Source organism: Apodemus sylvaticus, chromosome 1, assembly GCF_947179515.1.
Source record: "Apodemus sylvaticus chromosome 1, mApoSyl1.1, whole genome shotgun sequence".
In the NCBI taxonomy this organism is placed as follows: Eukaryota; Metazoa; Chordata; class Mammalia; order Rodentia; family Muridae; genus Apodemus; species Apodemus sylvaticus.
This window is the reverse complement of record NC_067472.1, coordinates 169679370-169701713: the sequence shown is the minus strand read 5'-3', so window position 1 is coordinate 169701713 and position 22344 is coordinate 169679370. Positions and strand designations below refer to the sequence as shown.

The window sequence follows — 22344 nt, the reverse complement described above, 5'->3', positions numbered from 1 at the left end:
CGGACCGCGCCCTGATTGGCCTGCAGAGGAGGGTGGGGTCGAGGAGACCGCCCTCCAAAATTTGCATTTCTGGAGGCGGACCGAGTCCTCATTGGCTTATATGCTGCGAAGGCGGAGTTGCCTCTTGCTGCTCTAGCTCGGTCTACCGCGCAGAAGCGGTTAGCAGGAGGAGCTCACAGGAATCTGGGCTTCTGCTAGGCGATACCTCACGCCCCGAAATCCCAAGTTTTGTCGGCTGTTTCCAGCCATCAGACCGCCTTAGAGTTTAGGATGCGGCCAAGGAGCCCACTTTTCTCCAGACCCTTCCTCCGCAGGGCCCTTTCGGACTACTACCCTCCTCCAGCAGCCCCCTTCCCCTGCCGGCCAGCTCTGGCTCCACATGGCCGGAGTGTTGTTCTGGGCCTGCCCTACTCACTCCCCTGCTGGGCACTGGCAACAGCTTTTGGGCTGGGGCCCCAGGCTGACCTCTGCATCTTTCTCAGAACCTGCCCGGGCTGCCACCCTGCCTTTCCCGACTCTCCTTTCCCTGGCCGAGCTGTTAGGCTGACCCACTCCAGCCTGTAACACCCTCCTTCCCGCTGACGACTGTATACCAACTACACCGCCTCTCAAAACCAAACGCAGGTGGCACCTTCTTGGAGTTATCTAAACAGCGCCAGAGAATATTGTACACGCATGTGTGTGTGCAGGGGTGTGTGTTTTCTCAGGCTGCACCCACCTTGATCCAAAGGTTCAAAGTGGCTCCTGGCATTGTAAACCGTGGAGCCAGTGTTAACGAGGGAAAACTCTGAGTGAAGCCGCGGGTGCAATAAGATCCTGGCTTGGAGGGCTTATGACCCAGAGGCAGCATTCAGAGACATCTGGCAATTCCAGCGCTCAGAGGCTGCAGCCAGTGGTCTTGCTTAGCCCCATGTTCCATGAAGTTACCACTGAGGAGCTGTCAGAGAAGCCTCTAGCTTGCCTGCTCAAGCACACTGACTGACCAGGCTGTGCGCTCATGGGGCAGAGGGGCCCGCCTGGTCTACCAAAAAGACAACTCAGGGACAGCAAGCTCTGCCCAGCCCTGCACTGTGATGATGCTACAATAGAGCCTCCGAGGCAGGAGAGAAGGATGGAGAAAGCTGAGAGACCTTGGGTCCCCTCTTGACTCAGCAGGGGCCCAGGTGCCCTCCTCCCCCGAACGTGTTTAGTGAGGAAGTCATCCTGTGCTGAAGTCATCACTTCGTGTTTGCTATTGTTAAGAAACAGGAGAGCCAGAAGAGGCCATGGTCACATAACACAACATTAGGGATGTGGGTGGGTCCCATGCTGAGGAGTCCGTGACAGCGGGAGGTACAGTGGTAGAAGGGGTGGCTGGCTGCCTGCCGGAAGGGCGCCTCACACTGGTGGCGGCTGTAGGTAGTAGAGCTGCAGGTGCGGCCAGGTGGGCGGCGTGGACTGGCTGAGCAGCAGGACGGAGAGCAGCAGCAGCAGCAGCAGGCCCAAGATGGGAGTGGGGACCAGCGGCTGTGGGCGGAGTCTGGAGGGGAGGCAGGAGAGTCTGAAGGGGGCCCCAGAAAGATTGGTCTCACAAACTTGTGGCACCCTCACCTGCACCTGGGCCATTTAAAGGGCACACCTGATCCCTGGGGAGCGCTGGAGATGCAGACAGTGCTGGGTCTGTGGCCACTTAACTGGCACCAGCTCTCCCACCACAGGCATGAGGGCTTGTCGCATCTCTGGCACAACGTGGCAGCTGGAAGGCAGAAGGGAAAGACATTATTACGAGGCTTGGTATGTCCTAAGTCCCTTTCCAGTTCCCAAGTGTCTCTTTACCTCTCAGGTGAGCTTCTTGGGGCGAGTTTATGGTGAGGGGTTCCCAGAGGGCTGGAGGGGTCAGCCTGAGTGGAGAAAGGACAACACGCCCACCACTGAGTTTGCGGTCCTTAGTGAGCACCCTGGATGCAGACTACACAGGAGGCCGGCCATCTGTCCCCCGGTCAGGGATGACCGCAGCCTTCCACTCCCTGGATGGGGGAGGGATGGGGCAGCGAGCAGGGCAAGAACAGTGCCTACACAGTAGCTCATAAGGGTGAGAGTTCCTTAGCACGTGTCTCCTCCTCCCACCGGATCTTGTAAGTTTCTACCCCCAGGGCACTGGTTTACAGTGTGGGCACACATGCTGTGGCTAAGCAGTCTCGCAGTGCCAGCCAATTCCTGAAGGCTCTGCCATCCTGTGCCCCACCCCCGTCTCTCTGGAAAGGCCACCTGTCTGCCAGTCAGGGTCTTCCGATGCCCACATTTGCTCCAAATACAATGGCCAGCAGTGACAGACCACTACCCTGCCACTCCCAACTGCTCTGTCTTGCCCACTCTGCTGGGTCCTGAACTGAGGAGAGAGAGAAGAGCTGGCTTCCTCAGTGAAGGGCCTGGGTGTGGCAGGGCAGTGAGGACTCCAGCGCCCGTCCCACATTCCTCAGCAGGCTCTGGCCACATCTCTCATCAACCCCCTTTACCTTCTCTTGACAAGAGCTGGGCTCAGACCTCTTCCTGTCCTGCCACAGAAAAGCTGGAGGAGTCCAGCCCACGCAGCATGGCCAGGTCTTTGAGCCCACAAGTTCCTTGTCGGGTGAGTGTGTGGGGGTCTGATGCAACTGTGGTTACATCTGTGAGCCCTCAGGCTCAGCGTGTAGAAACTGCAGCCTGTCTCTGTAGCTGGGGTCTCTGGGGAATAGTCTGGCTGCCAATAGCCCTCCTCCCACCCCTGCCTCTCATTAGCTGCAGCGAGGGCCTTGTTATCTCCTGACCAAATGAGTTTCCCGTCTGTTCCCGAGGAGTTCAAGCTTGAGGGAAGAACTGGGATCAGTCCCTCGGTGTGTGGGGCTAGGACAGTCCTTGGGCTTGCTTACCAGGACCCAGCTCTCTTCCTCTTCCTCCTCTTCCTGTCCTCTGGACAACCTACAGCAAACATAGTCACCGACACCTTGCCTCCCTGTTCTTTTTCCATTCTCAGATTTTTTTAAAGCAAATTTTGGAGTCTGTGACCCACAAAAGGCTCTGAAGCCCTTGAACTAGGCATTCCTAGTTGTCTCCTTCCAGCTGAACCTTAGGAAGAACCAAGGCTCCTGCTCTGCCCCCAAACCAGACACCCCAGGGCACCCATTTGAGGTACTGGTACTGCGTCATTTCTCAGCCTTCGTCTTTGGGTCTTGTTAGAGATTGGGTCTCCAGCTCCCCACCCCCACCCCCAGCCCTGGAACCACACTAACTGGGCTCTCCCGTGTCCAAATCATTTCTTTGGGTGTGTGAGCACCACGCCCACACCTCTGAGCCTACGCTTCATGGACACAGCTTTGAGGCTAGTATCAAGCTTCAGAGGCTGAATGGCTCCCCAGGGACCCGGGTGCCCGACACCAGCCTATGCCTCGATGAGGATCAGGGATCCAACCTTGCAGCTGCCATCAAGCCAGCAGCCTCAGGCCCCCAGGGGCCCCAGCCCGCCGGTCCCACCATACACTGCTGTGGGGTCCCCTGAAGTGCTCGTGTGGGTTGGAGGGGGTTGCGTCCCCAGCCTTTTGTGGCCAGGCCCCAGCCTGGTCCCACCTTGGGCTCCAGCATTTGCCTCCTTGAAAATGTGTTGGTAGCAGTCCTAGCCAGGGGGAGTAAGTCCCTTCTTCCCTCCATCCTGATGACGTAGGAGGAGGTCACACTGATCAGAGCCCTGAGCCAGCCCAATCTCAGCTCTGCCCAGACAAGTCCAATTAGAGGTTGTGTAGGGGCCTCATTAGCTGTGGCAGCAGGAGTCTGGAGGAGGGAGGCACCACAGGAAGCTGCAGGCGCTGACGCCAGACATCCAGCACTTTCCATTGTTACTCAAAGCCTGAGTAAGGCCTCAGAATACAGCTCCATCAATCAGCCACAGAGCTGGACCCCCAGGACCTATGGAGGCTCACGCCAGCCCCTTTGTTGGTGTTAAAGACTGGTTCTGGAGCCTGCAGGGTCCTCCAGAGCTGGGAACCCTCAAGGCCCCCATCAGTATTTTTCCAGCACCTCTGGCTCCCTGAAGGGTGACAACTGTAAATCCAGCCTGGTCCTTGGGGTACCTCCCAGAGCCCCTGGCCTCCCTGGGGTCCATGTGCCCACCCCTTTTTAAACTTGCCAGGGTGAGATGTATTGAGGGCTGGTGCAGGGTTCTGAGGCAGCCAGACTGGATGGAGGAGGGGTGACTCTTGCCGAGTGCCACTATCTCCATCCTCCCACAGCCAGAACTCCAGCACTGTGGCAGAGGTAGGACTGACTGTTAACCTGCTCCTTACCTCAGGCATGGCGTTCTGCTTCCTTCTGGAGCATGCACTGGCTCTCTCTGGAAGTCTGTCTGCAGAATATCAAAATTTGGTCTCCTGGACTCTGCACAGAAACCCTCTCTGAGCTTCTGACTCAGCTGCAGCAAGGTGCCCCTACCTGAGGTCCAGATTGATGCAGACAGCCCCCAGGGAGAGAAGCTTCTAAACTCTCTCTGGGCCCCTCACAGCACCCACGGAAAGCCAGTTATGCTACGGGCACTGATGACTACCTAACTCCTTCTCAGGAGTAGAGATTGATGTCCCCATCCACTAGCCTGGGTCAAGAGGCGACTCAGTACTTTCTTCCTTCTTCCCTCTGGGGGTCTCTGGGTGCCCCTGCTCCTTGGCAGGGCCCATTCTCCAGAGACGTCTCCTGTGTGCCAGTGACCTCAGCTCCCCACTCCACTAACCTGATACTTTTGTCATTACTATTTAGTTCTGAGAGCCTTGTAGCCCAAGCTGGCATGAACTCACTGTGTTCCATAGGGTGAGGATGGCCTACCCTCCTGCTCTACTTCCTGGGAGCTGGGCATAGCTGGGTGGCCACCTTCCCCTCTCTTGCCCCTTTTCTTTCCTTCCTTTTTCTTCCTTTCTCTCTCTCTCTCTCTCTCTCTCTCTCTCTCTCTCTCTCTCTCTCTCTCTCTCTGAGATAGGGTCTAATTCTGTAGTTCAGGCTGGTATCAAACTCACGGCCAGCCTCCTGCTTCAGCATTCCTAGCTCTGAGTCACTACTGTCCACCCCTAATGATTGGTGAACTTCGGGCTTGTACACTTGGCTACTTCTGGAGGCCCTGGATGTCTTACAAGATGTCACCTCACCTATGAACTTAACATCTTCCCTACCATCTTCTCGGCACTGCCCTCCTGCCCTGTCCCCACCCTGCCCATCCTCACTCACAGCCAGATATAGACCCTTTGCAGAGTCACCTCCTCATCCAAGTCACCTGGGCATCCTAAGAGCACTGTGTGGCTTTATGTTTCCAAGCGTCTCAGGTCCTAAGACAAGGTCACTTTCCTTCCACTGTCCCTGGAGCAGGCATCCCTCTCCATCCCAGGCTGGCTGCTACCTAAACTGGCTGGACATTTGGGGTTCACTTGTCTTGGGTGATTCCCCAGTGTACAGGGCCAGCTTAGGAGTACACAAGGGCTTCTGCTTAGTGGTAGAGGACAGGCCTAGCATAGTAAAAAGGGGTAGAAAGACCCTGTTCTTTGAGACACAGCCTCTGTGTAGCTTAGATTCATTTTAGTGCTAAGCCTGCCTTCCTCTTTCTTTTCTTTTTTTCTATTATTTTTAAAGATGTATTTACTTCATGTGTGTTACTACACTGTTGCTGTCTTCAGACACACCAGTAGAGGGCATCGGATCCCCATTAAAGATGGTCGTGAGAAATGGATGTGGTTGCTGGGAAATGAACTCAGGACCTTTGAAAGAGCAGTCAGCACTCAACCTCTGAGCCATCTCTGCAGCCCATTATTATTTTTTAAGACAGGGTTTCTCTGTGTATCCTTGGCTCTCCCGGGACTCGCTCTGTAGACCAGGCTAGTCTCAGAGATCTGCCTGCATCCACCTCCCCAGTGCTGGGATTGAAGGAATGTGCCACCACTACTATGTGGCTTTTTAAGAAGACACTTCCCGTCTTTTGCAATATGTACAATCATAAATAAGTGCATCTTGACTTTTTTTTTTTTTTCCGGGACAGCTTGAGTTTGCCTGTCCCTGGAGGGCGGAGGGTGTTCTGTTGGCTGCGGCTGGATTCACAGCCTGCACCAGGTTCTCTGTAAGCTCAGTGAGTAGAGCAAAGCGGCAGAGAGAGTATGGAAGGGATCCTTAGAGACTTGGGGGCCCATGGACTCCAGTAGCTCCGAGCCTTTTTCTGCTTACCTGTCGCTTAGCAGGGTCCTCAAAGGGAAACTCAGCCTCCTGCAGCTCAGGCTCCTCCTGCGGCCCAGGCTCCTCCTGCGGCTCAGCCTCCCCCTCTTCCCACTGCCACACCCCACACAGAGGACTGGAGAGGCCAGCAATGGCCGCATCCTGCTCCTGGAAGCAGAAGCTGTATGTGAACCTGGGAGGGCCAGAGAGAAGTGGGGCCCAGGCAGGAGAGAGGTGAAAGGGTGCACGGCAGTGGGGCTGGGACAAGTGGAAGGTATGGACAGGCCCGGAGGAAGTTGGTGAGAGGACCACAGATTGCTGAGAGATGGTGTTAAGGAACGTGGCCTCGGAGTTTTCAGGGCTAGGGCTAAGGCAGAGCAAGCTGGAGAAGGGCGGGTGCTGCCGCTGACGATGCCCTGCTCTGCGGGTAAGGGCTGCACGAGGACACATGGCGCTTCCACGGAGGCACAGCCTACCTGCCTGAGAGCCTGGATCTCCACATCTAGTGATGGCGGCAGGGCCATGATCCAGCCTACTCTTCCTGCTGCAGCCCCGTCCAGCAGCCTGGCCACACACAGGGGAGGCCTATCTTTTGGAACAGCCCCCGCCCTGTGGCCCAGCCCTTACCTGCCCATCATGCCTGCCCATCCACTCGATTCCCCCCTCGTGAGCCCTGTGCTCACCCACCCCCCATCATCATCCACTCACTGCTCTGGGCCCTCCTGGCTCTGACTCAGCTGCTCCTCCAGGCTTGAGATCTCTTGCCTTAGTTCCTGCAGGAAGCAGAGCATGGCCCTGTGGAGCCATGCACTCCTCCTCCCGACACACACTGCCAACGACCAGGCTGAGGCGGCAGTGGCACAAAGGCCAAGACTAAAGCCACACAGAAGCCCAGAAGAGAGCCCAGAAGCCCCGAGCATGAGACACAGCCAGGAACATCACAAAGACAGAAAGGACTCCCCTGAGGTGGTCAGATTCACAGAAAACACACAAAGGAGCCACCCAGACAGACAGACTGGGCCTTGGGGAGCTAGGATCCCTCCCAGAGAGGTGAGTGCTGTGGGAAAAATTTCCACACAAAACAGAACTAGTAGAGGTCAGGGATGCAGAGGGAGGAGGGAAGGGGCAGAGATGCAGTAGCTTAGCAGGGAGGAAAGCCACAGCTGCCAAGAACGAGAAAGACGGGCAGAAGAGGTGCCCTGGGCTCCACACTACCTGGGTGGTAGTTCTGTACTCCTCCAGGGTTTGGGCCAGGCTCTCTGCATGGCGGGTACGCTGTGTAGGGAACACAAAGCTACCTGGGCCAGGGCTCAGTCCCCCAAGATGTGAGACTGCTGATGGCGGGGCTGGCTGAGGTGGGAAAGCCATGCAGGGCACACTGGGACCTGGGAGCATCCCTCAGCCAGGGCCCAGACCTGGGTGGGCTCCTGCTACACAAGGCAGGGGCTAGGAAGACATGCTGAGGGCAGGTCTGTCCCCTCCCTGTCTCTCACCTCTGACAGGACTGCTTCACGCTGGCAAATGAGTCGTTCACACTCACAGAGCTGCCTCTGCCAAGGAAAGAGCCTATCCATCTCTTCCCTGCCTCCCAGCAGTCTCCCACATCTCCTCAGCCTCCTACATCCCCTCAGCCTCCCACGTCCCCTCAGCCTCCCACATCTCCTCAGCCTCCCACATCCCCTCAGCCTCCCACATCCCCTCAGCCTCCCGCATCCCCTCAGCCTCCCACATCTCCTCAGCCTCCCACATCTCCTCAGCCTCCCACATCACCTCAGCCTCTCACATCCCCTCAGCCTCCCACATCTCCTCAGCCTCCCACATCACCTCAGCCTCCCACATCTCCTCAGCGTCTCACATCCCCTCAGCCTCCCGCATCCCCTCAGCCTCCCGCATCCCCTCAGCCTCCCGCATCTCCTCAGCCTCCCACTGCAACCCCCCCTCCACTGTCCCTGTCCAGGTCTTCTCTCAGCCCGCAGTGACACCCATAGGTGGGTGTCTGCTCTGAAGGAGCCTCCAGCCACTCTGCCTCGGCAGCCCTTGGGCCTGTGGATCCCGATGCAAGAGCCTGATCTCAACAGCTCCAGTGCTGATGTGGGTGGGTGCAGGAAGGCGAGCAGTGCTCGGCCCCTAGACAAGTGCACACCTTCAAAGCGTCTTTCTCTGTGGCCAACTCCTCACTCCGCCTCTTCACTCCATCTCTCTCTGCCAGCAGCTTTCCGTTCTGGAGGGACGACAGCCATGCTCACCACTGAGCAGCGTGAGGCGGACAGCCGCCACTCACTGCTGTGGGTGCTCTCCAGTCAGCCCTGCGGGGGGCAGGGGGACCTTACCTGCCATGTCCCCACAGGTGGTTTCCCCACTGATAAGGTGATAACTGATTTTATGAGGCCCCCACAAGTTAAATGAGTGAATAATAACTTCTAAGCACTATGCATGTGTGACTCCATTTCTTTTCCCATTTTTAAAGACAAGGGCAACTCAGGTGCAGAGGGGCTGAGTAATTTGTTCCAGGTCACACAGCTCTTTCTTATGCTAGCACAGGCCAGTGAATATGAATGATTACAGACATTAGAGTCAGCAGCACCTGGCATGTACCAGAGATGAACATTTATAGATACTTAGAGACACTCATGTTTTCTAACATACAAAACGAAAGTAGAGTGAGCCCAGCACACACACACACACACACACACACACACACACACACACACACACACACACACACAGTCTTTGACTTTGTAACCCTCCTGCTTTAGCCGGTATGGGCCATCACACCTAATCCTCATGCTCACTGTAATAACTATACTTTGGTTATTTCTTTTCTCTTTCTCTTTTGCTTTCTTGTCTAACTCAGTCATTTTAAAGCAAGACTCCCTTTTTGCCTAGAGCAACCCTAGTGTTTACCTACTTATGACAATTTATTTCCTTTAGTAAAACATAATTCTAGAACTGGCAACAAAATCAACCAGTCTTCTTGTTTTCCACTTAGGGTGTTGGCCTGTGGCAGACATGTGCCCCCAGATATGGACCCCTTTCCCCACTGCAAGCCGGTGGGTAGTTCCCGGGCTGGCACCATCCATATTACACTGGCTCTGTAAGGGTGTGGCTGTACAGCCATTAATAACATCCTTCCTTTCAGCTCTATGGAAGAAACTAAATGGAGAGGCTATGAGACTTGGCAAGGCCACCCCATCCGTGTGATGCCTCTAGGGGCCAGAAAAAACTCGGGGTGACAAAAGCCACATGAGAAATGGCAGCACTGTAGGCACAAGGTGCACAGAAGTGGAACAAGGGAGACACAGATTATGCTAAGGCCAAGGCTCACAGAGACTCAGCCACTGGGCTTAGTAAGCAGCTGGTGCCCGGGCTGAGCCTCCCAAGGGGAGGCAGTGAGGTCAGGAAAAGGCATCCAAACAGCTCTCCAGTGCAACCTAAGAAGAAAATGGCCCAAAGCTGGGTGTGAGGAAATGCAGCTGTCATCTCGGCACCAGGGAAGCTGAGGTAGGAGGATAACTTTGACTACCAGGCCAGCCTGGGCTACATATCAAGACCTTGTCTCAAAAACCAAAAATTAAGTCGGGCAGTGGTGGCACACGCCTTTAATCCCAGCACTCAGAAGGCAGAGGCAGGAGGATCTCCGAGTTTGAGGCCAGCCTGGGCTATAGAGCAAGTTCCAGGACACAGAGAAGACCTGTCTTAAGCAAACAAACAAACATGACAATTCCAAGTCCAAGGTTCCAGAGCCCTGAGGTCTGGTAAGCCACGCCCTCCTCCGGTGCCCAGGACGAGGCCAGCACGCTCGTCCCTGCTCCAGGGCATCAGGGCATCACTCACCTCAGCAGCTTGGACTGCTGGGTGAAGGAAGGGCAGAGGAAGGACAGCTGGGAGTGCTGTGTCAACACCTGTCCACCTGGTGGGACCCAAAAGCCATCTCAGCACCATGCAGCCTTCTGCAGAAGCACAGGCAGGAGACCTCTGGGCTTCAGCCAGCAGCCAGACTTCTGGAGACTGAGTATCGGGTTACTCCACCAGGCATGCGGTGTAACCTGAGACCTCAATCTCTAGATCTCAGTGGGCAGCTGCGGCTCAGAGAGGGGCTGAGACTAGCTCTAGCTCTGCTTCAACTGGAATGCCTAGAAGTCCCTCTGCAGGGCAGAGGGCCTGGGGGAGGAGGTAGGGGTGCAGGTGGCCACTTCACACAGCTGACTCCTGCTGCCTGCACGGCATGCCCTGGGGGCAGTGACAAGAAAACCAGTCTACTCTAGAAACAGCTGTCCCAACCCTTCCTCTCTGGCTGCTTTAGCTCCAGGCTGAAGGGAAGACATCCTCCCAGGCTCCCTGGCAGCTGTGGCTAAGGGATCCTCCCCAGGCAATGATATGGTGAGGTGGTTGTTGAACTAATACACAGAGGGGCAGGAGTGTGTGTGTGTGCTCATGTGTGTGCGCATGCGAACCCTGTCTTAAGCCATCTGTGACTATGAAGCCACAAGCAGGACAAAAAGCTGGTGTGGACTGGGAAAGGAGGAGTTTGCCTGCAGTCTCAGACCTTACCTAGGTGAGCTCGAAGCCATCCTATCCTGTGTACACAGTGAGACCCTGTCACACTGGGGCCAGGGAGGAGGCTCAGGGTGGCCTGCCTAACACATGCAAGACTCTGGGTTCCACTGTTAGCACATCCACTCTTAAGAAAAGAAGCCAGGGGCTGGAGACATGGCTCACTGGTTAAGAGCACCGACTGCTCTTCCAGAGAACTCAGGCTCAATTCCCAGCACCCACACGGTGGCTCCCCACCATCTGTTCCAGTGGATCCCGCAGCCTCCTCTGCCCTCAGCAGGCACTAGGCACTCACACGGTGCACAGACATTTATATACGCAAACACTCATAGACATAATTCTTTTAAAAAATATTCTGGAAGAAATTGTACCATGACTGAATGCAGCTTTCAAGGAGTTTCCATTGTCCTGGAAGAGGATAACAGTTCACAAGAAGCCACAGAACAGTGAAGAAGAAAAACGTAGGATTTCAGGAAAATGTCCAGTGTGGACAAGGACAGAGATTCAGGATAGTAGCTGGCGTCCAGGAGGCGGAGAACTGTGAGCAGAAGAACGGAAGGCCAGAGCCCTGACTGGAAGGGGACACCAGGGACTCTGAGTGTGCTTCCTCCCAGCTCACCCAGAAGGGAGAGACAATGTGGCCTGGGGTGCCAGCCCGCAAGGATCTGCCACCTTGGGGGAGGAGGGACGGAGGGGATGTCATTTAATATTTGATGACATTTCAATGTGGATGATAATTCAGAGTGAACTGGAACTTAGGTAGGTCTGAGTTGTAGGGCTGGCCATCAGGTAAACACCTTCACGGCACCCTCTCCACAACCAGACCATGCAGGCTCCTGCTGGCTCCTGGAGGACCCCCAGGCCTGGTGCCCCACATGCCCAAGGCCCAGCACGCCATCTCCAGAACCACCAGAATGAAACACAGAAACAAAAGCTGAGAAATGAAAGGTAGACTTGCGGGCTGGAGAGATGGCTCAGTGGTTAAGAATGCTGACTGCTTTTCCAGAGGTCCTGAGTTCAATTCCCAGCATCCACATGGTGCTCACAGCCATCTGTAATGAGATCTGATGCCCTCTTCTGGGGTGTCTGAAGATAGCGACAGTGACAGTGTACTCACATACATAAAATAAAAATAAAATCTCAAAGTGCTTATAAAAACAAAGGAAGAAAGGAAAACAGAAAGAAAGAAAGAAAGAAAGGAAGAAAGAAGGAAAGAAAGAAAGAAAGAAAGAAAGAAAGAAAGAAAGAAAGAAAGAAAGAAAGAAAGAAAGGAAGGAAGGAAGACTCGCATCCCTGGAAATGGCCTGTCATGTTCATGGGTGACTTTAATGCCTATGCTTAAAACAATGTTTTATAAGTTTTTGCAGTTTCATTTGCATTGCCAGAGATTAAACCCACCAACAACACACTGATATAAACAAAGGCACCTGACTTTTTTTAAGACAGTCTAGCTACATAGCCGAGACTAGCCTTGAATTCAAAATCCCCCTGCTTCAAACGCCCAAATACTGGGATGACAGGCACAGAAGACTACACCAACATGCTGGACTTTACTGTGTACACCCTATACATCCTACCATGAGTTAGGAACTTTCTAAGTATTTTCTAGCTTAACCCTCATATTGCCCCATGAGGTGAGGCCACTGGCTTGCTGCCCTGATGGTAAGGAATCCATGATACAGACATGGGAAAAACTGGTCAGGGCCTCCCCATGACCCCTCCCCCACAGGGACTATCACGGTGGGAGGCTGGGCCCCTTTGTCTGTAGGCTAGGGATAGGAACCCCCAAGGTGGGTGCGCCTCCGCTCACCTCCTCCTGTAACGTCTCTACCTCAGCCACCAGGTGCTGCTGCTCCTTCTCCTGGCCCACCCCAGAGAGAGAACAGAATCAGTTCCGGCCCCAGTGCCAGGGCCTGTACTACTGAAGAGCTGGGCTGTGGGGTTGTGGCTGGGGTGGACTCCTGCCATCCCTGGGGAGTGTGGGGTGAGCGGCACCTGGAACTCGGGGAACCTTTGCCGGGTCACCTATCCCTTCTTGCAGCCAGCCGCGCCCTGCCAGCACTCACTGTGTGCCGGGCCTGGGCCATCAGACTGCGATTCTGCTCCTCCAGGCTCTTGGCCAGAGTCTTCAGGTCCTCTAGCTCCTCATCCAAAGCCTTGGCCACCTGCAGGGCCTGCTGGGTACTGAGAGGTGGCACAGATGTTGAGAGGAGGCAGGCAGAGCAGCAGAGCAAAATATCCCAGACTGAGGGGAGCCTGGGACCAGACACGAGGTAGGCCAAGGGGCACAGAAAGGGACTGGGGTGCAGTGTGGGGTGGAGAGAGTGTTCACCTGAGGACGGGAGCATGGGGCCATACAGCAAAGATAAAAAATGGAGTAGGGGATGGAGAAAGAGCAAGCTGGAAAGAGGAGGCATTCAGACTGAAGCCAAAAGGCTAGGAGAGAAGCCCCAGACAGAGGGAGACGGAGGACGGACAGGGCTGGGCAGCAGAGTGCAGCAGTACCCAGGGTCCAGGCTCCCTGGCGGCCCAGGGTGGGGTCATCGAGGGCGGTACAGCACTGACCTTCGCAGCTGCTTGCGCAGGGCCACGATCTCCTCCCCGAGGCGCGCCGAGCCCTCCTCCGCTGTCTCCACACTGCGTTGCAGCTTGGCGTTCTCCCCGGCCAGGCGCCGGTTGCTCAGCTCCAGGTCCTCCAGGCTGCTCAGCAGCTCAGCTGTGGCAGGCCTGGGGACAGCAGGGCTCGGGTCACCAGCCTGCTCCTGCTCCTGTCCCCACAGCTCCCTAGGTGGAGCAGGTGCTGGCAGCCAGAACATGTCCCTCCGACGAAGATCAGAAGGAAAGTCCAAGGCTCTTCAAGGCTGAGACACCAGCCTCCCGACTCCTGCCCGCCCACCCATAGCCTGGAGACCCTGGAGGAAACCGAGTGGGACTGGGGTGGGGGGACAGGCACCCCTCAGGCCTGGGGTCTTCTCCTCCAAAGCTCTCTAAGTTAGCTGGCTCCTCAGCTTCTGGGCATGCTGGAAAGAGACAGATAAAGGGAGGTTGGAGTTTCTGGTAACTTAAAATGTTGGGGTGTCCAGGGACCCTGGGACTGTCCCAGGACTCTGGCTTCCCAGTTTCTTTCTTTCTCTTTCTTTCTTTCTTTCTTTCTTTCTTTCTTTCTTTCTTTCTTTCTTTCTTTCTTTTTTTTTTGTTGTTTGGATTTGGTTTTTTTCGAGACAGGGTTTCTCTGTGTAGCCCTGGCTGTCCTGGAACTCACTCTGTAGACCAGGCTGGCCTCAAACTCAGAAATCCGCCTGCCTCTGCCTCCCAAGTGCAGGGATTACAGGAGTGCGCCACCACGCCCAGCTTGAGAGCTGCAGCTCACAGACATCTGGAGCTCAGCAGGTCTTCTGAACAGGTCTGAGGATAGTCCACTTCCCAAGCGCCCTCCCCTCCTGTTCCCGCCTTTCCTCCTCAGGCCCCCCTCATTACAGCCTGCCACACCCATCCTCACTCTCTGTACTCTCTCCCTGGGCACTCTCCAGCCTCAGCCTCCTTTCTCTTTGTCTATGTGACCTACCTCCCTGCTGCTCACAGTCCTCCCTGACCCCCAAGACTGAAGAAGCCTCAAGATTCAAGAGAATGCCAAGAGCTGGGTGTCTGGTGCAAGCCTTTAATCCCAGCAGTAATGAGGCAGAGGCAGGGTCGTCTCTGTGAGTTCAAGGCTAGCCTGGTTTACATAGTGAATTCCAGGACATCCAGGGCTATATATAGAAACCCTGTCTCACAAAACAAAATAAAAAAATAACAAAACAGGGGGCTGGAGAGATGGCTCAGCGGATAAGAGCACTGACTGCTCTTCTGAAGGTCCTGAGTTCAATTCCCAGCAACCACATGGTGGCTCACAACCATCTGTAACAAGATCTGACGCCCACTTCTGGTGTGTCTGAAGATAGCTACAATGTACTTATATATAATAAATAAATTTAAAAAAAATAACAAAACAAATATAAATAACAACAACAACAACAACAAAACCCGAAACCAAACCAACAAATGAAAAAAGAGAATGCCAAGAGAGCTGCAGTCTGGGTTCTGTGAAGTCACTTTGTAGTCGTACACCTCCGAGGTGTGAGTTCCGGGCACCCAGTGTCCCAGGATAGCTGGGACAGCTAGGCAGATGTCTGCTCTTAAAGAAGGCAAGCAGGGACGGTGGGGCAGGAGGGGAACCCTGGCAGGCCGAGGCTGCCCTGTGCCACGTGAAGACTTCATAGTGTAGGTGCCCCAGGGCCCTCAGCTAGATAGCAAGAAGGCTGCTATCTCCTCAAGCTCCGCACTAGGGCTGGAGCCGGGAGAAAGGGATGGAAAACCTGACCCCAAAGTCCAGGCTAAGGGGACTGTCCCAAAGGCACCAGAAAGCCACCACAGCTGAGGCAGAGCAAAGGCCCCTGATCTCTTCAGCCCTTGCTGTGTGGAGCGAGGAGATGAGAAGTCCCCGCTAACCCCCGCTGACCCCAGCCACCCAGCGCCTTCTATAAATAGTCTCACCAGATGGCAGGTGTGGAGAAGCTGGGGCTCCCCCGAAGGCCGCCTCCTCTGCCCGCTCTAATCCCCTGTATCAAAGGCAAGAGGCTCAGGTCCCCTGTAGCCACCACAGTCATGGCCTGTGCCTACAGGGGTGTGGGGGTGATGGAGGAGGGGAGGGCTGTGGGAGATAGAGGCTCCATGGGTAAGGGTGGGGCCAGATGGCAGGGGCTGGGCTGTGAAGGGCAGCCCTTGCTACGGTCAGACCCCTGTACCATCACCCAAGGCATCTGGTCCTCAGACCGCTTTACCCCTCATCTTCTCACATGCCTCTCCTAAGCCCCAGGCCAGCCACACAGGGCTCCTGGCCTAACTGCAGAGCAGACTTGAAGAAAGACTTCCTAGGTGGGAGGCTGGTCGTGTGGGGACTCACCCCTGCAGCTGACAGGCTGCAATCCAGTCCCGCATGACCACCAGGAAGGTGTCCAGTTCCACAGTGGCTCCAGCACCCTCCCCATAAGGGTCCAAGCTTCGGGCCAGTGTTTGGAGGCGCACATCCTGAGGTCCCTGTCCTGTCACTGCCTCCAGGTAGGCCAGGAGGTGGGCCACAGTCACAGTGCCTGGGACAGAGCATGGTAGGGAGGACTGGACTCGGCAATGGCGAGTGGGACAGACCATGGCTTAAGTAAGAACAGTGTCTGTCATCAGCGGGTTGATGACATGTCTGACCCACAGCATGCAGAGTCACCTGGGGCAAGTCCCTCCCCTGAGACAAGTTTTCCAGTCCATCTCAAAGTGGACCATAGAGGGCGAGCCAGGGCAGCAGCACTGCTGTAGCCAGGTCAGAGGCTAACTGCATCCCAGGGCCTGAGCCCTCCCTACTCCCCCCTTATCCGTGCCATTGTCCTGTTCCCGTAGGACCCCTAAAGAGGCGGAGCCCAGCCTCCCTGTGGGTCCCAGCCCCCACCTGTCTTGTGAGGGTCACAGGCTTCAAATGTGGAGTTAAGGATTTGTTCCTCTAGGCTGAGCAGTGGCCCTGAATTCGCTTCCTCAGGCTGCTCCCACAGGTACACTGGAGAGAAAAGAGGACCCACTCTGAATGAGGGGACACCGGAGCTTGCTCCTAATGCCTGCCTCTGCTGAATTTGGGGAACTTTTATTGATAGCTCTGTGGAGGGGACTGGTAAAGGCCAGCAGGCGGCTTCAGGGGAAGGTGGTGACATGAGGGTTTCTGAGTTACTGCTCTCCAGTGGGTCCCACCTCTCAGGCCAGGGGCCAGCCTGCTGTCTGCCTAAGGCTTCGGAGCTGATGGGCTTCGGAGCCATTAATGAGCTCTGAGATGACCCTCGCCTCCTCCCTTCTCCAGCCTCCCAGGCTATGGGCAGTGGGGGACTAGGCTTGGGGAAAGCAGGGAGGAGGCAGGATGAAGGTGGCCGCGGAGCCAGGAACAATCCGATAAGGCGTGGGCAGCCTCCATCGATCCCACCCGCTGCGGCCCTTCTCCCAGTCACCCCAGGGACCAAGACTCTCCTCTCCACATCCTCAGCATGGCGTCATCAGAGCTGGAGCAGCTCAGGGCCAACCCCAAGACGAGGGGGGGGGGCAGTGTAAGCAGGAGTGGCAGGGCCTGGTTAGGAGCTGAGCCTCCTGCCAGACTCCCCTGAGTCAGCAGCTCCACCGCATGTCTGTGGCATCTTCTCTGGGAAGTCTGTTTCTGTGCCAGTAAAATCCCCCTCCAAAGGACTGAGGGGGCTGTTCTACATGCATATGTAAAGATGTGTGTGTGTGTGTGTGTGTGTGTGTGTGATGTGTTCAGGGTGTGAGTAGTGTGTGCATGTGCAATATGTGTATGCATGTGTGTCTATGTATGTGCATACATGTGTGTATATGCAAATGTGGAGTGTGTGTGTGTGTGATGTATTCAGGGTGTGAGTAGTGTGTGTATGTGCAATATGTACATGCATGTGTGTCTATGTATGTGCAAACACGTGTATATGCAAATGTGGAGTGTGTGTGTGATGTGTTCAGGGTGTGAGTAGTGTGTGTATGTGCAATATGTACATGCATGTGTGTCTATGTATGCTCATACACGTGTATATGCAAATGTATGTGTGATGTGTTCAGGGTGTGATAGTGTGTGTATGTGCAATATGTGCATGCATGTGTGTCTATGTGTATGCATACATGTGTATATGCAAATATGGAGTGTGTGTGTGTGTGATGTGTTCAGGGTGTGATAGTGTATGTGCAATATGTGCATGCATGTGTGTCTATGTATGTGCATACATGTGTATATGCAAATGTAGAGTGTGTGCGTGTTAGGGCAGCTCTCACCTGGCTCAGATCCACTGTGTGTGTCTGCCTGTGTTCCTGTGTCCCAGGATCTGTTTGTTGGCCTGTAGCTGTATTCACATTGCATGAATACAGCAGGCACTCACTATATTAGCAGAGCTTCTCCACACTGGAGGTGGCCTTCACACCTCTCACAGCCTGGCCTGTGGAGATGAGTGCCCACTGCACATGGCTGCAGGGTTAGAGTCTGAGCTGAGACTAGAGTGAGACACCTGTCCTGTCCCCACCCCTCCCAGTAAGCTCAGGGCTCAGAGCCTCAGCAGTGTCCTCTAGGAACAGGAATGCCCCTCCTTCCTGGGGGAGGAATGGATGGGATGTGGGCGGGCCTCTGCGCGGTGCTGTAACCTCAGGCACTTACAGAGCACCAGGGCCACAGCAGCTGCTGTTCCTACAGGTGAGGAGTCGGAGGCAGACAGGCAGCAGGAGCGGGCACAGTCCCCTCCTCCTCAGCCGACACCTCCAGGATGCTATCCCCAGTTTGACTTGGACCCTCTCTGGGTCCCATAGGAGGCATTAGGGAGGTTAGTTAGGGGGAGACTCCAGCTGGCCTCCTGCTCTCCATCCTCTCGGGTTAGAGAGGAGGACTCTGTGCTGTGGCCCTGGAAGGCCACTGGTACACAGTCCCTTCCCAAGGTCCTGAGGGAAGTGAAGGAAGATGCTGTTCTTTCCCCTCCTTCCTTCCTTCCTCCCCTCCCCCCCCCCCCCCCCCCGTTTTTTTCAAGATAGGATAGCCCTGGCTGTGGTCCTGGAACTCACTAGGCTTGGCCTTGAATTTAGAGATCCACCTGCCTCTGCCTCTGAGTGCCGGGATTAAAGGCACGCATGACCGCTGCCTTGTTCTACATTTCTTTCTGGACTGTTCCTGTTTTTCTCCCAACCTCTCTCACATGTCCAGCCTCTGTCCTGTGCTCTTCCGTCCTTCTGCTCCCCCCACCCAGTACTCTATCTTAATCTTGCTACTCTGTTCCAAGGCCTTCTCTCTTCTTTGCCATCCCTGCCTTTCAGCCTTGGCTTTCCCCCGTGGGTGTGTTCTTTTCAGTCTGCAGTCTTAGAAGCTGACCTGGCCATGGTCATAGTTCCTGGTGGCCGCTCGCCCTCTGCTGGTGTAAACGAGGTTTAGAAGCCAGGCATCTCCCAAGCCAGCCAGCCTTATTAGCATGCTGGTGACTCCTCCTGCCTGTAAACCTCTATTTGCAGAGGTTACCCCTGAGGTTGGGGTGCAGATCTCAGTCTTGAGCAAAGCCGCAGGCCCACCTGCTGACACCCAGGAGGCTGGGGGACAGGTGCTCCTGCATCAGCCGAGACTGCCTATCCAGAGGCTGAGGAACAGGTGCTCCTGCATCAGCCGACACTGCCTATCCAGAGGCTGGCGCTTCCTACCCCATCAGACTGGCACTCCCTAGTAGCACATCCTCAGGAGGTGGAGACAGAGAAACCAGGATTGTGGAGGAAGGAGAACGATGCTTGGGGAAAGAGTTGCTGAAATAGGGCAGAGACAGAGATAGGCAGGGAAGAAAACAGGAGTGAGAGACAGAGACAGAGGCTGGCCCACAGGAGCCAGTGAGCCAGCACCTTCCCCCGAGAGCTGATGTGTGCTGGCTCCCACACCCACTTGTCTGCATTGCTGTGGGGTAGCAGCACCAGTGTGCAGAGGCTGACTGCATGGGCTTCTCCTGCACGAAGGCAGGCCTGGCTGGAATGGAGTGTTCTGTTAGTGTAAGGCACATACTAGTCCTCAAGGATGTATATAGACACAGGAATAACTAACTCGGCATGTTTCCATGAGGCTTAACACAAAAAACAGAGCTTGTATATGCACAAAGTTAAATAAAATATACTATTTACATCACCTGCTTGATTTGGCCTTGAACTTCCTTATTGTCTCAGAGTCTTCAGTTCCTACAGGTGTGACCCCTTTGCTAGATACATTTCCCTCTCCTCTCCCCTCTCTTTTTGGTTTTTTCAAGACAGGGTTTCTCTGTGTGGTCCTGGCTGTCCTGGAACTCACTCTGTAGACCAGGCTGGCCTCGAACTCAGAAATCCGCCTGCCTCTGCCTCCCAGAGTGCTGGGATTACAGGTGTGCACCACCACCCGGCCATACTCCTCTCTCTCTCTCTCTCTCTCTCTCTCTCTCTCTCTCTCTCTCTCTCTCTCTCTCTCAAGATAAGGTTTCTCTGTGTAGCCCTGGCTGTCCTAGAATTCACTTTATAGACCAGGCTGGTCTCAAAACCAGAGACTACTGCCTACCTCTGTCTCCCGGATACTGGGATTAAATGTGTGCACCACCACCAACCATCCAGCTTTTCTCTTTTAAAAAATTAAAAATTACATATGTGAGCTGAGCCTGGTGGAGCACAAATGTAATCCCAGCACTTGAGAGCTGAGGTAGATCAGTGAAGGGTTCAAAGCCAGACCCTGTTAAAAAAAAAATACAAAAAAACAAAAAAAAATTGGGAAATGTGATCATAACTCAGTAGCGACTGGTTGCTCAGCACACATAAAACCCTGGATTCCATCTCCTGCACTCTGCTCACACACACACACACACACAGTGGAACAGCAGTTTGTAGAGCCAAGCTCCAGGAGAGTCTTAGATTAAGCAGGTGGTAGACAGACACTAGTGTTAGGAAGGGAAGTGCAACAGAATGGAAGTGACAGGGCACAGGTTTTACCCAAAGTAAGAGGTGTGGGTGTGACTGTGTGTGGAGCCTTCTGTCCCCAGTAGCCCTCCAGAGAGGAGATGGGGCAGACATGACAGGCACACAGTTGACACTTATCCCAGCATCCTTTGCTTCTGCCCACCCCACCTGGCCCCCAAGCATCTCTCCTGCCCCCAGCCTGACCCACGGCTCCGCTCCCTCCTCCAGGCAGATACCTACTTTGTGCAGTAGGACCAGCCTGGCCCTCCGGCAGGTCCATGGGCCACTCCTGATGCTCCTCTACAGCTGCTGTGGAAGCTCTCAGCTTCCCTCCACTGCAAGGTCGGCCAGGAAAGGGACAAGATGTCCAGATAGCTCCTAGAAGGACAAGCAGAGTGATGGCTTCCTTAGACTGGCCACACTGTCTGACTCCACTGCTCCATCTCTGCCCCAGCCCTCAGGGTCCTCAGAACCTGTTTGCCATCCTCATCCCAACCCCAACCTGTTTTTATGGCTTTGAGATGTGGGATGGCAACCTGAGGACTGAAGAGCAGACAGCAAGATCAAAAGGGGAGGCAAGAGGGTGGGGCCAACTGCTGCCCCTAGGGCTCGTGGCCACCTCTCCTCCCCATAAGCCGCCAAGTCACCATTCCCGTCCTAGAGATTTCACCTTGTGCTCTTCTGGGCTTCCTCACAGTCCCACCTTGTTGTCTGTGGCCCGTGTCCCAGCCTCCTGCCACGCTCCAGGCCATTCCCACAGGCTGCAGATCTGACCTGTGTGGCTGTGGCTTCTTTGGGTCAGAGCTGCTTGGGTCTAGTAACACAGTCACGGTGTGGCCTGGGCCAGAAGCCTTCTCTCACCAAATCATGCTGTATCTTCTAGCAATTCTGACCTGCATGCTATTTTGTAAAGTGGCCTGCTGCTCCTACTGCGGTCTCTGCTGGGGACTCTTGCCTTCCTGCCTGTTCTCTAGAAACATTTCACTCTTCCTGGAGCTGACTACGGCCCCACAGGCTCCCTCACTGCCTGGAGGCAGACCATGGGATCCTGTGTGGACTGCTGGCCTCTGAGTACTCTCCTCTATTTCCAGTCACTTTTATCACTGAGTCACCTTCAATCTTTCACTGGTAGATTCTAGGCAAGTGCCCTACTACCAACCCCCAGCCCAGCCGCTCCCTCAGGATGAATTCTACACCTGTGCTCTACCACTAAGCTACACCCCAGAAACAAACCCGCCCTAAGATGGCCAGGCTGGCCTTGAATTTGTGATCTCTCTGCCTCAGCAAGAAGGTGCATCACCATCACCAGGCCTGCCTTCTTGCCTTTTTGTTTTTAAATGTGTTTTGTGTACGTGTGTGACTGGTGCCTTTGGAGTCCAGAAGAGGGCATCAGCTCGCCTGGGCCTGGAGTTAGAGAAGGTTGTGAGCTGCCAGGTGCCATCTGAGAATCAAAACTGGGTCATTTGCAAGAGTAGTGAGTGAGTGTTTCAGCGGCTTCTTTTTCTTTTCTTTATGTGTAGCTCTGACTGGCCTGGAAATTGCCAGGAATAGTTCGCTAGGCCTTGACCTCTGCAGAGATCTGCCTGCTTTTGAGTGCTGGGATTAAAGGCACGTGCCTTCAAGCTGACACACAGCAAGCACCCACCCTTACCCACCGAGCCTTCTCTCCTTGCCTCTTGTTGTTTGTCCCCTCCACCAGCCTCGATGTGTCCCTCGCCCTCCATGGCCATCGGAACTCAATGTCCTTTGAGGGCTTGCTGCCCCTTTTCTTCTCATAGTATTTATTTATTTACTTATATGAGTGCTCTATTTGCATGTATGCTTGCATGACAGAAGAGGGCAGCAGATCCCATTACAGATCCACCGCGTGGTTGCTGGGATTTGAACTCAGGACCTCTGGAAGAATAGTCAGTGCTCTTAACCGCTGAGACATCTCTCCAGCCACCTGCAAGGGCTATTCTTATCAATGGGCTTGACTGTCTCAGGCCTCTGTGGTCATAGGGCTCCCTCCCTCCTCTGCACCTTGACAGTGCTGTCCTGCCTCTGTTACAGCACTGTAATACAGTACCATCAAAAGTCAGTAATTCCTCCAGGTGC

At 54.8% G+C, this 22344-nt stretch overlaps 1 protein-coding gene across 1 annotated transcript; it reads right to left on the bottom strand.

Moving 5' to 3' along the window:
- Positions 1-1260: 1260 nt before the first annotated feature.
- Kash5 (KASH domain containing 5) lies at positions 1261-20612 on the bottom strand. The gene is made up of 19 exons (XM_052178764.1): positions 20488-20612; positions 16223-16327; positions 15689-15875; positions 15280-15344; positions 13700-13766; positions 13312-13473; positions 12813-12930; positions 12557-12607; positions 8336-8413; positions 7686-7742; positions 7408-7467; positions 6901-6965; positions 6669-6756; positions 6205-6360; positions 4296-4354; positions 2889-2937; positions 1816-1880; positions 1619-1735; positions 1261-1519 (listed from the first exon to the last, which is right to left on the bottom strand). Exons 1-19 carry the CDS (start codon positions 20525-20527, stop codon positions 1378-1380), a joined length of 1731 nt encoding a protein of 576 aa, XP_052034724.1. The 5' UTR covers positions 20528-20612; the 3' UTR covers positions 1261-1377.
- Between the last annotated feature and the right edge of the window lie 1732 nt (positions 20613-22344).